At 39.2% G+C, this 17,093-nt stretch overlaps 3 protein-coding genes across 3 annotated transcripts in view; 2 read left to right on the forward strand and 1 right to left on the reverse strand.

Annotated features, from left to right (window-relative positions):
• Positions 1-17,093, forward strand: part of LOC136253308 (mucolipin-3-like) — an 86,931-nt gene that overhangs the window by 61,287 nt on the left and 8,551 nt on the right. The window lies entirely within an intron of this gene.
• Positions 1-17,093, reverse strand: part of LOC136253309 (uncharacterized) — a 154,225-nt gene that overhangs the window by 20,616 nt on the left and 116,516 nt on the right. The gene's annotated exons all lie outside the window — the stretch shown is intronic.
• Positions 12,197-15,581, forward strand: LOC136252707 (uncharacterized). Its single transcript, XM_066045276.1, has 2 exons — positions 12,197-15,502; positions 15,576-15,581. The coding sequence occupies exons 1-2, from the start codon at positions 12,197-12,199 to the stop codon at positions 15,579-15,581; spliced, it is 3,312 nt and encodes a 1,103-aa protein (XP_065901348.1).

The following is a 17,093-nucleotide window of genomic DNA, read 5'->3' on the forward strand; positions in this document are numbered from 1 at the left end:
TAACTGTGTAAATTATACATGCAGCTGAATGCTTTATTAGGGTGACTGTTCTATTAGAGTATCTCGATCTCGCATTTGCTGCACGTAGTTGCCTTTCGAATCATAACTCAGTGATTTGTAATTCGATTCTTCTGTACTACTGCAAGAACTTTCTATGATGATTATTCCAGCTACACACTGATTTTCAGCTCGTTGCTCTAAGCGGTTTGACTGGTAGACACGAAAACTAATAGTTTTTTTATTCATAAAGATCGATCGCGTAATTTTGACACAGGTTGGGTTTTGTGTCATATCTCCATGGTCTTTATCCCGATTCCTTTCAAACCACAAAAAGGCACTCCTACGATGGTTGCTCCATCTACATATCAATTTTCAACTGATTCCTCCAAGGGGTTTACCCTGTAGGCGTGACAGACCTTCGACCTTATTTTACGCAAATAATCGGTAATAACTCCGTGAATGTTCATTGGATTCCTACCAAAGTTGGTACGGACATCCGCCTTAATGAGCCCTTTAAGTGTGCCAAATTTCAGCCCAATCCGAGCACGCATTCGTGTTTTATGGCGAATTTTGCGAAGTGTGCGAAATGAAGAAGAAGAAGAAGAAGAAAACGAAGAAATTTAAACGAAATTTTGTTCGCTCGTATCTCGGAAATGGCTGGAGCGATTTTCTTCAAATTTGGTATGTAGACTCCCCTAACTGGGCGGCACGTTTCTAGCAAATGTGGTTCCAATCGGATAAGGGATCACAGAGCTACATAGGTGTGAAAATTTCGTTTTCTTTCTTCCTGTTAATATACTCACGGTGTGGCGCACCGGCTTCTTGGGCCGCACGACACACTATCGTGTGTCTTGATATGGTTGTTGAGTGGTAGTTATTGTCAAGAGGTTGTGACCTTTTTTTTTTGTTGTTTTGTTTATTTTTTGTTTTTTTTGGTCTTCAACTTATAGCTTGGGTGAAGTTGTGATTCAGAATGGAAACCTCCTTGCCTCTGGGGCCCTACTTTAACTCTTTGTCCTGGGCCCCTTAATTTCTCTGGGCGGCCCTGTGGGCAGCTCATACGCGTATGGGACAGCTCTCCCCTCCATTTTAGCCATACCTGGGTGTGATGGACTGCCATCCCCAGCTCACCCCAGCTGCATATGATTTATAGGTGGCACGTGTATGCATATAACTACTGATCCTGCTCAGGCCAGTCAGGGGCAATTCTGAGGTTTCCAGACTGAACTGAAATATTAATTGTTGCAAAAAAATCGATACACCTTAAAGCTACAGCAGAGTTTACATGATGCAAACTCAGTGACGGATCTAGGATTTTGAAAGGGGTTTCTGAAATCAGAATATGGAAATAAATATAACAAAAGTTCTGAGGAAACCCAGAAAATTCTGATATTCTGGAAAGTTTTGAGATTCTAGGACTAGAAGATTTTAGGCTGCCTTAACTATTCTGAGCACTTAATTAATCTGTGGAAATGGCTCAAATCTTACTTAAAGTTCAAATCTTAGTGTGTCAAAATGCTATGCAATGTTTTCTTAGGAGTACCACAAGGGTCCATTGGTCACCATTTTTATCAATGATCTTCCAGAGAGTGTTCGCTCTTCGTGCAATTCCTTTTCTCTTTGCTGATGATACTATTCATATGACAAACCAACTTCAAGAGACATTAAAATCATATCAATCTGGAGCTGTAACACTAATATTCTTTTCAACGAAGCTGATTTTAGCTATTCATCTACAATTCTGGCCAAGAGCTTCAACTCTCCAGACAAAACATTGCACAAAGATCTTGGTATTACTTTTACTGACAACCCCCAATGGTCAGGACATGCACTAGCTTAAACTCATTGCAGGAAAAGCCTGGGACTTCTCCATCGTACTTCAGGGACAAACACTATATCCTTAGACAGTGAAAAACAACTATACATTTCCTTAGTCAGATCTCAGTTGCTCTATAGTTCTCAGCTATGAAGTCCACAGTTAATCAAGGGAAAAATTCATATTAAATTATTTAACACAACATCATTTATACAAAATTGCTGACTGTATTTATTCTATCTGTATTATTTTTGGTGTTGCATGGAACTGATAATTCAAATATTTTACATAAGCTCAACCAAAAGCAGACCACAGCCTACAATAGTAATTTTTTTTTTTAATTTTTTAAATAACATTATAGTCATTTATAGATTTGAGGTCTACTTTGTCTTGTTGTAAGGAGTATTTTGAAATAGCTGTTTCAATACTGACTAAAGATGGGATTCATATAGGTAGTATTGGAGCACTATTTTTGCTGTGCAAATATAAAAACTCGACTTGAGAAGCTACAATTGCTACCACTAATGTACACATACTACTACACATTATGAACTCCATGACTAATGTTCTAGTAAAGTGCCCTAAGCAGCATAACATGCATCGGCATAAAATAGCAGTAAGCTATACAAGATGTGGAAACTCTTGCAAGTTACCACAGTTCATTCCAAATCACCTTCTTCCATACACCAGCACTTCTATTTCAGCAGAATTGTCAGATTGTGGAACCATCTACCTTTAATCGACACATATTTTTAGTACATCAACCATTTACAAACTATGCAGGAAGAATTCTATTTACCTGCAACTTTCATACTGTCTAACCCTGTTATCAATGTTCAGCCATTCTAATTTCCACACTTTTAACACAATTAACTCTGATCAGTGACTCAACACAATTTACTTGTAATTAACTCATGCGCACACTGTATGCCAAGCTACACAGGCTACAGGACCATCAAGTCTTTTAGACATTCAGCTTTTATGTTGTGAAGTTTGAATAAAAATACAGTTTAGACTGTGAAATAAACTAACTGTAGGGCAAGAATTGTACTTCCTGACTGCTCTATTAGAGTGACTGTTCTATTAGAGTATCTCTATAAAATCAAACGTTGGGGGTTGAATAGCTATAATGGATGCTAGTTAAATGTAATTGAATGCATATAGCTTTGAAATACTGTTTAGTATAGCAGTAGGTTTTCCATGATAAATTTTTAAAACAGCTCAGTCTCTACTAGAATTGCTATAGCTAATCAGCTAAGTTTGAAAGGAATTATGTCGAAATGAGTTTATATAATATAAATAACTATAATATAAGGAACAATAACTAATCTTAATAACTATACCTATACTCCTGGCCACTGGCACTGGATGCCAGTGGACCTTCAGGATACACTAGATTTTAAGGACTATACTGTATGTATCTTGTATGTATGGTGTAAAGCAAATAAAATAAAAACAAAAAATACCCATCTAGATTCGCCACTGCATGAAACTGTCAGGACTTGAGTAGCTCTGTAGCTAACTAGAGCCAGCTATAGCTAGTTAGTTGGTTAACCAGAAGGTTTAAAATCATCTCCTTGGATGAAGGATTTAGCTAATATATAATATCGATTTTAAGTTGGTGACCCATACGCTTACGGGATGCCCCATACGCGTATAGAAAGCCTTTATAGGTATACGCGTATGGGATATCCCATACGCGTACGGGACATATACTCACAACAACGTCACGCCTACAGGGTAAACTGCTTATGGGAAGAAGCTGAAAATCGGTGGGTGAACAGGTTAACTATTGAACCTCAAACCTTTTGTGGTTTGAAAAAATCCAGTTAAAACCAGGAAAACACAACGAAAAAACCCAACAGTGTGTAACAATTGTGCAATCCAGATTAGCTATTAAAAAAACACTATTTTCCAGGCCTACCAAAAAACCACTTGGGGTAATGTTTTGAAATTCACTGTAGAGATGGAGTAATCATCTTAGAAAGGCTCTTCAATGTTAGAATCAGACTTAAAGCCACGGAGTTATAACACGAAATTCAACTTGGTGTAGCAAGTGCTAGATTTTTTTTCCCGGGCTAGATGGACTGCCCTTGCCACCACCCCCAGCACTAGGTGTTAAAGTGCTGGACAGCTGGAAATACCAGCAATCAAACAAGGCCTCCAGACTCCAAGCGACCCTCGGAGTAGGCCAAATCGATGTTAGTAGTTGATGGACGGCCAACTGAAGAGCGATGACCCCTCAAACACATCACTGCAGATCTTAGCAATGAAAAGCAGTCTACAACGCAGCCAGAATAAGCATTTGCTGTAATTAATATTGCGCTTCTCAGAAGCAAGCTTCCTAAAAACTGTTGTAGCAGTGGCCCCATGCCACCAGTAGCTACAAACACCAATGGTGAAAAGCAAGCTCTCTCAACCTCTCTAACACGCTCATCATATGCCCGTCTTTTTTCACGTTCATGAAGCTGGTAACATCTGAACAATTGGGAGCGAAAATAAGAGCACGTAAAAGAGTTGAAAACCCTGACATCAAAAAACGCACACTGCCTATTTCGACCCTAAGAATCGGTGGGGTCTATTCTACGGAAAGGAACGGAACGGAACGGAATGATGGACTAAACTACGGAACGGAATGCTTTCTCAAATTGAAGCTTGCAGCTTACCATTGCTGTACAAGGTATCGGTGGCACTTCCAGCAGGTAATCAAACGTACCCCAAGAAAGATAAAACGAATTTAAGGATCGATTGTGGGTTCGTCATTAGTAACGAAGTAGAGTTCTACTAATTGTGGGAATAGCTGACTCAATGTGTTCATCTTCAGATGTATCAAGTAAGGAACTTAATGCATGACTTGTTTTTACTAGTATGTGAGTTGTTTTCGCTTACTTTGACTTCAGAATGTACAGTCTGGGGTCCAGCCTTTCTAATCGGCATAAATCAGTATGTAACTACACTACAAAGGAAACAAGTATGGTGACAAGCTTAGTCTAAGCAGAATCTAAAGGAATTTTGTGCAGTGTGTGAGGAGCAAACATTCAGATACCTCAAGGAGGCTATATTGTGTGAACATCAATGATTCATTAACAGAGTAGTGGACTAATGCCAGATATCTCAGCCTGAGTAGTGAGTTGAATCCAGGATGGGGTCTATTTTACAGAATGGAATTCTTTCTGAATCAAAACTTGCAGCTTGGCTAGCCGCTATCATTGCTGAAATCGTATTTTATCAGTGGAACCTCCAGGAAAATGGAATAGGATAATAATAAAATATTAATAGCTGTCTCATGCAGTGATTGTTCTACTGCCTGATATATCAAGCATGTAGGTCTCTTCAATTCATTTATTACATGACCAAGGAAAATTTTGTTACTACAATACAGTAGCTGATTGGATGTCAGTTGCTTCTGGTGATCTTGACAAGATAAATAGTTTAGAAGACCACTCAATTTCTTCAGTTTCAGTGTGTAATATCCACAGAGAAATTAACTAGAAAGTTACTGGTGACAGGAAAAGTCTAGGTGATCATGACTTTATTCAGTCTAATAAACAGAATAATATATATGGTTGATTGAGTGAGGTATCACTTGCAGAATGTTCAGATAACCAGCGATGAGATGCATGCATAGATTCATTGAATTTTTGTTACAGTTGGAGACATTAAATATCCAAAAGCAAACTGACTGTATAATATTAATTCACTTGCTTTATATTTTCTCAATTTTGAGCCTGTCAGTCCTAGTATAAGATGGGAGAGAAAATTTATCTTTGTTTACCTATACTGTACAACTTCAAAGGAAATGAAGAATAAAATTAGTAAAACCACAACAAGGTGAATTAAAGATTTAAATACTAAATATGAATTAGAGCCTTTAGATAATTATTGTTCCAAAGCAAAATTGTAGATGGAAAAAACAAGGACTGGTGAGATCTTGGTTATTTAATGACAGCGGTTGGAGATTACAAGGGTAGTAACTTCTTGTTCTTGAATATGTTGCAAAGTGGAGGTACAAATCAAAATGGGATATCAATTTCATTATGAAAAATTTGTATACTTAAATAATCTAGCATTACTGTATTCATTTGTCCTCCACTTAAATATGCTACAACAGTGTCGGTACATTGGCAGTCTACCTTGAAATCTCAACTCTAGAGTAGATCCAACACAGAGCAGTCCACACTGTAACAAATACATGTGATCCCACTGTAATTTCATGGACCATGCAGCTGGACTGGGAATCACTTGAAAATAGATGAACAAATTTAACCTGTTTTGTTTGAAGTGAAGCATGTGAAATGTTATACTTAAGAAATCCTAGGATTCTTAGGTGGTATGTAATTATTATTATTGTTTACTGTGCAAAACCTCTTACAAAGAGTATATACAAGCACAGATAATAAATCAGCAAAATTAATTATGTGGTTAATTGATGTTCAGCTAGCCTTGCTTTAAATTGGTCTAAACTTGAACAGGTGATTAGGTCGTTGGGTAAGTTATTCCAAATCTTTATACTTGAAGGGAAGAATGTATGTAATTAATGTAATGTGAGTGCTCCATTTCCGGTCTGACTAGATACATTGAAATTACACACACATCTTAGTCCAAATCACATTTGCCTGGTGGCTATGGGCATGGTTTCACATGCATAGCTAGGCTTATAATTGAGATTTGGTTGATCTTGGAGTTTTGGCATTTGGCCTGATTCAAGGCTAGCAGTCAGACACATCCTTGAATTTGTGCAACAGAAAAAATCAGTTCACTATTGAATACAGCACTAGTCCACTGTTAATAACTCCATGCATACAATTCAGTGATGTTCGCAGAATATAGCCCCTTTGCGATCTGCCAAAATATTTGCTCCTCTCACACTGCACAAAATTCTTCAAGTTTTAATTCAGCTGGCTCTTTCCTGTTACCAGTGTCTTCCTGCTTGCTTTATTTGTATACTGACATATGACTTGAAAAGCCGGCTCAGACTGTTTTCTAACGTCAAAATGAGCAAACCAGCTCACATAAAGTGCCCTTCTTGGTATATCCGTAGATGAACCAAGGATGAACATCACTGATACAGCTCATTCCACAATTAATACTTCGTTACTAATGACAACCAACAAGAACCCACAATCGATCCTTTAATTCTTTTTATCTTATGTTTAATCACCCACTGGAGGTGCCACTGATAACTCGTAAGGGCAGTTTCAGCAATGGTAAGTTGCAAGCTTCAATTTGAGAAAGCGTTCCGTTCCGTAGTTTAGTCCATCATTCCGTTCCGTTCCGTTCCGTAGAATAGTCCCACCCCAAAAATCCCTGGCAACAGCATCAAGACAGGCACCATCTTCACTATTGGCAGTAGCAAATTGCAATGGCTCACCATCAAGAGGCTGGAGAGCAGGCTCAACACCAACATCACTGCACACTTCACTCAACAGACTTGCAGTTAAATCTCTGACTTCATTGTGGCGGATAGATGGAGATCGAGGTACTCTAATAGAGCAGTCATCCTAATAGAGCAGTCACCCTGAAAAGAATCTAAGAGATCAGCTAGAAACAAGTAACCTGTATAGAGATCAGCTACAAACAAATCTCCCTGTAGAGAGCTCAGCTACAAACAATTTACCTTGCAGAGAGATCAGCTAGAAGAAGTTATCTTGTAGGGAGTTAAACTACGTAGTTCAGCTAGAAGAAGTCACCTTGTAGAGAGTTCAGCTGCAAAGGAACCACCATGAAGAGAGTTCAGCTACAAACAAATCGCCTTGTAGAGGGATCAGCTAGAAGTAGTTACCTTATAGAGATTTCAGCTACAAAGAAACCATCTTGTAGAGAGTTCAGCTGTAGAGAGTTCAGCTACAAACAATTCACCCTGTAAAGAGATCAGCTAGAAGAAATTACCTTGTGGAGAATTCAGCTACAAACAAATCACCCTGTAGAGAGATCAACTAGCAGAAGTCACCTTGTAGAGAGGTCAGTTACAAAGAAACCATCATGTAGAGAGTTCATTTGCAAACAAATCACCTGATGAGAATTCAAGAGATCAGCTAGAAACAAGTAACCCATATAGAAATCAGCTGCAAACAAATTACCTGTAGAGAGTTCAGCTACAAACAAATCACCCTGTGGAGAGATCAGCTGGAAGAAGTTACCTTGTAGAGAGTTCAGCTACAAACAATTCACCCTGTACAGAGATCAACTAAAAGAAATTACCTTGTGGAAAGTTCAGCTACATAAAGATCATCCTGCAGAATTCAGCTAGAAGAAGTCGCCCTGTGGAAAGTTCAGCTCCAAAGAAATGACCATGTAGAGAGTTCAACTGCAAACAAATCACCCTGTAAATAATTCAGCTACAAACATATCACACTGTAGTGAGATCAGCTAGAAGAAGTTACTTTGTAGAGTGTTCAGTTACAAAGAAACCTCCACGTAGAGAGTTCTGTAATAAATATCTAATCGAAAACAGCCAAGCTGTAAAAAAAGGTGCACCCCCCAAAAAGGCCATGGTGAAAAAAGATGTGAAATCCAAGATGGCGGCCAAGAAATGGCTGTGATGGTAGGTTAATGGTTACATTTTAATAACGACAATTCAGGTGAATTTTGTGCCAAAGCTCACCTGAATTGTCGTTATTAAAATGTAACCATTAACCTACCATCACAGCCATTTCTTGGCCGCCACCTTGGATTTCACATCTTTTTTCACCATAGCCTTTTTGGGGGGCGTACCTTTTTTACAGCTTGGCTGTTTTTGATTAGATATCACTTCTTTTTGTACCTGTATACTGCAAAGCCAGCCTATGGCTGTCTTTGGGGCTTTTTTAACCCATGTGTTTTTTTCTTTACCACAGGAAGAAGAAAAGAACTTAAAGAAGATTTTTAATACTTCAATTATTTTTGATTTTATTAGTAATTATACAAATTATATACATATATTTATTACATGCCCATTATTCCCCACAGGATATTTTTTGCAGCTGATCTCTCTACTGGGTGGCTTGAAATGTAGCTGAACTATCTACAGGATGGTTTCTTTGTAGCTGAACTCTCTACAAGGTGGCCACTTCTAGCTGGTCTCTCTACAGGGTGATTTGTTTCTAGCTGAACTCTCTACAGGTGATTTGTTGGCAGCTAAACTCTCTACATGGTGGTTTCTTTGTAGCTGAACTCTCTACATGATGGTTTCTTTGTAGCTGAACTCTCTATAAGGTGACTTCTTCTAACTGATCTTCCTACAGGGTGGTTTGTTTGTAGCTGAACTCTCTACAGGGTGATTTGTTTGCAGCTGAACTCTCTACATGATGGTTTCTATGTAGCTGAACTCTCTACAAGGTGACTTCGTCCAGCTGATCTCTCTATAGGGTGATTTGTTTCTAGCTGAACTCTCTACAGGTGATTTGTTTGCAGCTAAACTCTCTACATGGTGGTTTCTTTGTAGCTGAACTCCCTACATGATGGTTTCTTTGTAGCTGAACTCTCTACAAGGTAACTTCTTCTCTACAGGGTGATTTGTTGTAGTTGAATTCTCTACAAGGTGGTTTGTTTGAGGCTGAACTCTCTACGTGGCGGTTTCTTTGTAGCTGAACTCTCTACAGAGTGATTTGTTTGCAGCTGAACTCTCTACATGATGGTTTCTTTGTAACTGAACACTCTACAAGGTGACTTCTTCTAGCTGATCTTTCTACAGGGTGAATTGTTGTAGCTGAACTATCTACAAGGTAACTTCTTCTAGCTGATCTCTCTACAGGGTGATTTGTTTATAACTGAACTCTCTGCATGATGGTTTCTTTGTAGCTGAACTCTCTACAAGGTGACTTCTTCTAGCTGATCCCTCTACAGGGTGATTTATTTGTAGCTGAACTCTCTACAAGTGATTTATTTGCAGCTGTACTCTTTATGTGGTGGTTTCTTTGTAGCTAAACTCTCTACAAGGTGACCTCTTCTAGCTGAACTCTCTACAGGTGATTTTTTGCAGCTAAATACTCTACATGGTGGTTTCTTTGTAGCTAAACTCTGTACATGATGGTTTCTTTGTAGCTGAACTCTTTATAAGGTGACTTCTTCTAGCTGAACTCTCTACGGGGTAATTTCTTTGTAGCTGAACTCTCTATATGATGGTTTCTTTGTAACTGAACTCTCTACAAGGTAACTTCTTCTAGCTGATCTTTCTACTGGATGATTTCTTTGCAGCTGAACTCTCTACATGGTGGATTCTTTGTTGCTGAACTCTCTACAAGGTGAATTCTTCTACCTGATCTCTCTACAGGGTAATTTGTTTGTAACTGAACTCTGTACAAGTGCGTTTTTGTGGGTGATCTCACTGCAGGTTGATTTGTTTGTAGCTTAACTCACTAAAGGGTGATTTGCTTGTAGCTGAACTCCCTTACATTGTGTCTAGTTTCTAGCTGATTTCTCTACAGGGTGATTTGTTTGTAGCTAATCTCTCTATACAAGTTGATTTGAGTGTAGCTGATCTCTCTGCAGGTTGATTAATTTGTAGCCGATCTCTCTACAAGGTAATTTGTTTGTAGCTGAACTGTCTATAAGGTGATTTGTTTGTAGCTGATCTCTCTGCAGGTTACTTTGTTTTAGCTGAACTCTCTACAGGCTGATTTACTTGTAGCTGAACTCCTCACATTGTGTTTAGTTTCTAGCTGATCTCTCTACAGGGTAGTTTGTTTGTAGCTGAACTCTCTATAAGGTGATTTGTTTGCAGCTGAACTCTCTACATGGTGGTTTCTTTGTTGCTTAACTCTCTACAGGGTGTTTTGCTTGTAACTGAACTCTCTACAGGGTGATTTGTTTCTAGCTTATCTCTCTACAGGTTGATTTGTGTGTAACTGATCTCTCTACAAGCTGATTTGTTTGTAGCTGATCTCTCTGCAGGTTGATTTGTGTGTAACTGATCTCTCTACAAGCTGATTTGTTTGTAGCTGATCTCTCTGCAGATTGATTTGTTTTAGCTGAACTCTCTACAGTGTGATTTGTTTTTAGATTATCTCTCTACAGGTAGATTTGTGTTGATTTGTTCATTGCTGATCGCTCTAAAGGTTGATTTGTTGTAGCTGAACACTCTGCAAAGTGTTTTGTTTGTAGCTGATCACTCTAAAGGGTAATTTGTTTGTAGCTGAACTTTCTCCACAGTGACTTGTGTGTAGCTGAATTCTGTGTAGCTGAATTCTGTGTAGCTGAATTCTCCACAGAGTGACTTAATTGTAGCTGAATTCTCTACAGGGTGCATGACTTGTTTATAGCTGAACTTTCTTCAGTGTGACTTGTAATGTTCTGAATCTCTATAGTGATATATTTGCTTAACTCTCCACATGGTGACTGTCGTCTTGCTGAACTGTCTATAAGGTTAACTGTTTGCAGCTGAACTCTCTACAGAATAACTTGTGATGTAATAAAATTCTATAATGGAGTAAATAAATCAGCCGAATGCTCTATTAGGGTGACTGTTCTATTAGAGTATCTCGATCTCGCATTTGCTACACGGAGTTGGCTTTTGAATCATAACTCAGTAGTTTGTAACCCGATTTTTCTGTACTACTGCAAGGTCTTTCTATGAAGATTATTCCAGCTATACACCGATTTTCAGCTCATTGCTCTAAGCGATTTGCCCAGTAGGCGTGAAAACTAATACTTTTTATTCCTAAAAATCGATCGCGTAATTGTGACACAGGTTGGATTTTGTGTAATATCTCCGTGGTCTTTATCTCGATTCCTTTCAAACCACCAAAAGGCACTCCTACGATGGTTACTCCATCTACATAGCAATTTTCAACTCATTCCATGAAGCGGTTTACCCTGTAGGCGTGACAACGAATCGATCTTGTTTTACGCGAATAATCGGTCATAACACCTGAACCATTCATCAGATTTGTACCAAATTTGATGCTAGGATTCGGCGTTGGACTCCCTTTCTGTGTGCCAAATTTCAAGGCGATCGGAGTACGCGTTTGCTTGTTATAGCAATTTTTGCAAGTGTGCGAAAAGACGAAGAAGAAGAAAAAGAAAAAAAACCAAGAATAAAAACGAAACTTTGGCAGCTCGTATCTTGGAAATGGCTGGAGCGATTTCCTTCAACCTTGGAATGTAGACTCCCCTGGCTGGTGGGCAACTGTGTAGCAAGTTTGGTTCCAATCAGATAAGTGATCACCGAGATACAAAGGTGTGAAAATAACGTTTTCGTTCTTCCTGTCAATATACTCACGGGTGTGGCGCGCCGGCTTCTTGGGCCGCACGACACACTACCGTGCATCTTGATATGTATTATATAATAATCTGTATATTTACTGATAAAATCAGAAAATAATATTTAAAGTATTTAATTTCTTAGCTAGCGTGTTTGAACATGTTCGTAGCTCCAAGAAACTCTTCTTCACGGTAACCTTCATGGCTACAGAAGCTACCTCAAACTCGGCCTTGACAGTGGATATAGTCTGTGGAACTTTGCGAGCGAAGTTGCTTACCAGAGACTTATCTTGTGGGTCTAGCCGTTGCATCGAGTTTGGCTCTCGAACCCTGACACCCTGTGAGTTTCAGCGCGAAGTGGGTAAAGCCTCTGCTAAAAACTGGAAGAATACCATCCGCTATCAAGATCAACCCCTCTCCCGAAACTTGGACTCTTTCGTGGATTGCTCCGGTAAACGTTGTTGCCGGTTTATTGGTGTGCCGTACCCTCCAAGTGTTCAATTGCAAGCTGGCGCAAACTCTCAGCCCAACTTTTCACCTTCTACTGCTAGTGCTTTAGCCGATACGACTCAAGCGTCAGTACCAGCGGAATTAAATAATGCTATTGATATCAAGTCGACTGACGTTTCTTCGCCACCTATTTCAATATCTGATAACATTGATAGTTCTACTCAAGACCAACGCTGTTCCCTACCAGACTTTGAGCCTTCATCTATTCCTGTATTTAACTGGGGATCTGTTGACTCAGACACTTTCTGTCATTCGCTTGAAGCAAGTTATAGTGAAGTTGTTCACTGGAGAAACAACAGTTTTAAAATACCTTCTGGAAACGTTGGTAAGAAATTTGTGCTGGAGCTGGCCAGACTCTTTCGTTCAGCTGGGGAAGGATCCAGTTTGGAGTCCATTGCTTTGAAGGCTGCTTTCACATTTTGCACCTTAGTGACTCAGAAGCCAACACGTACTTCAAAATCAAAAGACCACATATCTTGTCTTGAACGACGGATGCTTTTGTGGAGTGATGGCAATCTGAATGAGCTGATTCTAAAAGGCAGAGCTATTCAAAATCGTCTTAAGACCAGCAATCGTGCTTCTAGTAATAATTCATTATCACAGTCCTTTGCTAAATTGATGTTCTCAGGTAAGACTGCAGCTGCTATGCAGCTGTTAGCCTCTGAACCTGGGAGAGGAGGAGTTCTGCGTTCAGATGATACCATACCTGGATCTGGTAAAGTATATGATATTCTCAAGTCAAAACATCCTGCTGCTGCCCCATTACATTATGAAGCTTTACTACCTGACAGTGTTGCTACAAATCCTGTGCATCCTGTTATCTTTGATGCATTGGATGGTCCAGCTATAAAAGCTGCTGCCCTACAAACTTCAGGTGCTGCCGGACCTTCTGGAATTGATGCTCACAGTTGGCGAAGACTGTGTTCCTCCTTCCGCTCTGCTTCGGATGAACTTTGTTCTTCCATCGCTTTATTAGCCCGTCATTTGTGTACCATGTTTGTTGATCCTGTGATGATTTCCCCCCTGATGGCTTGTCGGCTGATAGCTTTAGACAAGAGACCAGGTGTCCGACCTATTGGCATTGGTGAAACAGTTAGACGCATTATTGCTAAAGCTGTTTTGTGTGTGATTGGTGAAGATGTTCAGTTTGCTGCGGGCTCTTTGCAACTGTGTGCAGGACAACCATCAGGAGGGGAAGCCGCTGTTCATGCTATGAGGGAAGCTTTTAATGATGATGATACTGAGGGTATGCTACTAATTGACGCTACTAATGCTTTCAACTCTCTTAATAGAGCCGTGGCTTTGTACAACATCCAGCGTCTCTGTCCATCATTTTCCACCATTCTAATAAATACTTACCGACACCCTGCTTGCCTCTTTGTTGATGGTGATGTTCTCTACTCTGAGGAAGGGACAACTCAAGGTGACCCACTTGCAATGCCATTTTATGCTCTAGCCACTGTACCTCTAATTCAGAAACTCACTGTACCTGTCACTCAGGTGTGGTATGCAGATGATGCTGCTGCCTGTGGTAAAATTTCTGCTCTTCGTATGTGGTGGGACCAAGTTTCTTCACTGGGCCCTAGCTTTGGTTACTTCCCTAATGCAAAGAAGACATGGCTTGTTACTAAGACTCAGTTTTGCTCTGTTGGTAAGGAATTGTTTCATGACACAGCTGTAAATGTTACATCTGATGGCAGGCCTCACCTTGGTGCCCCAGTTGGCACCTCTGAGTATGTGGAAAGATTTAATTTTGATAAGATTAGCCAGTGGGTTTCTGAAGTTAATACACTCTCCTCCATCGCTATCTCCCAACCTCATACTGCTTATACATGTTTTACTCATGGACAATTTAGCCGTTGGCTGTATGTAACACGTACAGTCCCTGATACATCTTCTAGTTTCCAGTCACTCGAGAAAGTCTTATTGACAAAGTTTATTCCAGCCTTGACTGCCCTTGACCCTCCTGGTGCTCTTCAACGTTCACTCTTTGCCCTTCCAACTAGATTTGGTGGTCTAGGCATTGTTGCACCTGATTCTTTATCATCTATTGAGTTTTCTGCTTCAATGTATGTCACAGCACCCTTACGATCACTCATTTTATCACAGAATTTTGGCTATACTGCCGATACTCGTTGTAGTCTGTACTCCCGTAAGCTTGAAATTAAACAATGCAAGACTATCAATTTGTCCACTCTTTCTAAGGAACTGTTCTCTAAGCTTACTCCCACTCTTCAGAGGGCTGTTACTTTAGCACAGGAAAAGGGTGCTTCTAGCTGGCTTACTGCCCTACCTGTGCAGGAACATGGTTTCTCTCTACACAAGACTGCCTTTCAAGATGCCCTTGCTTTGAGGTATAGCTGGATGCCCTCTCGTACACCTTCCCACTGTGCGTGTGGTACCAACTTTTCTGTTGATCATGCCCTATCTTGTCCAAAGGGTGGATTCCCTTCAATACGCCACAACGAAGTGAAGGATATCACAGCTGAATTGTTATCTGAAGTGTGCCATGATGTGGAGGTTGAGCCTCATCTGCAGCCTCTAAGTGATGAAAGATTTCAACAGAAGACAGCCAACACTCAGGATGGCGCACGCTTGGACATTGCCATGAATGGATTTTGGGGTGGTCGTTATGAAAAATGTTATACGGACGTCAGAGTTTTTAACCCACTTGCACCATCCAACAGTGGAACCACCCTTCAGTCATGTTACAGGAAACACGAAATAACAAAGAAGAGAGCTTATGAGTTGCGAATCCGTGAAGTGGAACACAGTTCTTTTACCCCTCTAGTGTTCTCTGCTTCCGGGGGAATGGGCCATGAAGCCAGTGTTTTTTACAAGCGATTGGCGAGTTTATTGTCTGACAAATGGAATGACCGTTATGCCACAGTACTAGGATGGATTAGATGTAGATTGTCATTTTGTTTACTGCGTTCAGCAATCCAATGCATTAGAGGAGCACGATCTTCACAAGGTCGTTACATCAAAAGTGCTCCTGTGGCCTTGATGCAATCAGAGACTCAGTTTTTGATTTAATTGTTTAACCGTTATTTGTATGTTCTAATTTTAGATTTAACACCTTAAAAAAAAAAAATAAAAATCTGCTTCATCTTTTCTTCTTCCTGTAGTAAAGAAAAAATAGGTTTTAAAAGCCTCAAAGATGGTCATAGGCTGGCTTTTGGGTATACAAATACAAAAAGATGTGAAATCTAATCCAAAACAGCCAAGCTGTAAAAAAAGAATGCAGCCCTCAAAAAGGCAGAATTGTCATTATTAAACTATTTACCATTAACTTACCATCACAGCCATTTTTTGGCTGCCACCTTGGATTTCACATCTTTTTTCACTATAGCCTTTTTAAGGGCCACACCCTTTTTTTACAGCATTTTGGTGAAGGAAATTTTGTCATATAATTTTATATATAAAAATTATTTCACAATTAAAAAAGGCCAATTACCATATATAGCATGAAAATAACTGTGGTGTTACTAAAGTGTATTATTGCAATTTGCTTTCCATATGAACGACAAATGACTGTTCTAAGTAATTATAGTTACAATGTATTTTAAACTTTCATTTAAAAGCTTGGAGGCAAATAGAATATATGCTGTTTATTATACTCTACTAGACTTGCTGTAGCTATAGATAGTGACTCTACTGTAAATTTATAGTCTGGTACCGAATAGTGTATCATAATTATGTTAAAAAGTCAGTCTGTGTTCACATAATCAGCTAAATGTTGAAATTACTAAGCAACTGTAAAGGAACAGTACGTCATGCTGCTTGAAGGTTCTTAGTTTACTAATTTGTTAAGCTGTTTTACTGTAGTTGTATCCAGTTATACTGATAGTAAAATGTCAGTAATTTTAAATATATGGAACATAATTTTTTTACTAAGTTTTAAACTCTCAGTAAAACATCAGTCAATGCAGGTGTACTGAAAAACTACTAAAATAACAAACAATTAACTGTTCCATATATGGGGATATACCACTCCAGTAAACCAAGATACTTCAAGCAGTGTAAAACCATACAAGTGTTGAAAGCATACAAGCGTGACAAAATTTGATGCTGTTTATATAAGTACTGAGCAATAAATGAACAACAATTCCCACTTCCACTAGTGTATTAAAAATTATGAATTTAAAAATGAAGTAGGGATCCAAGCGATAAAAAGTAGTGAAACAAGAGATGAACAATGGTAGTTATTACAGCATAGCTCAGTGGGAAATCCCTACTTTGGCAATGAACACAAAATAATTGTTATACCATGCCAAATTAAGGATTTCCCACCGAGCTATGCTGCAATAACTACCATTGTTCATCTCTTGTTTCACTACCTTTTATCGCTTGGATCCATACTTTATTTTTAAATTGATAATTTTTAATATACTAGTTTGTTTAGTTTTTTGTTAAAGCATACAGCTAGCTATAAACGTGTGACTGTTCTATTAGGGTAACTGCTGTATTAGAGTATCTCGAATCAGCCTGCAACAGATGAGTGCTTGCCTAAAAAGGTGTGTTCATCGTGGTTTCGATCGATTATTAGACTAGAGTATCTCGAATCAGCCTACCAACTTGAAGGTGT

This window comes from Dysidea avara, chromosome 4 (assembly GCF_963678975.1).
Source record: "Dysidea avara chromosome 4, odDysAvar1.4, whole genome shotgun sequence".
Lineage (NCBI taxonomy): Eukaryota > Metazoa > Porifera > Demospongiae > Dictyoceratida > Dysideidae > Dysidea > Dysidea avara.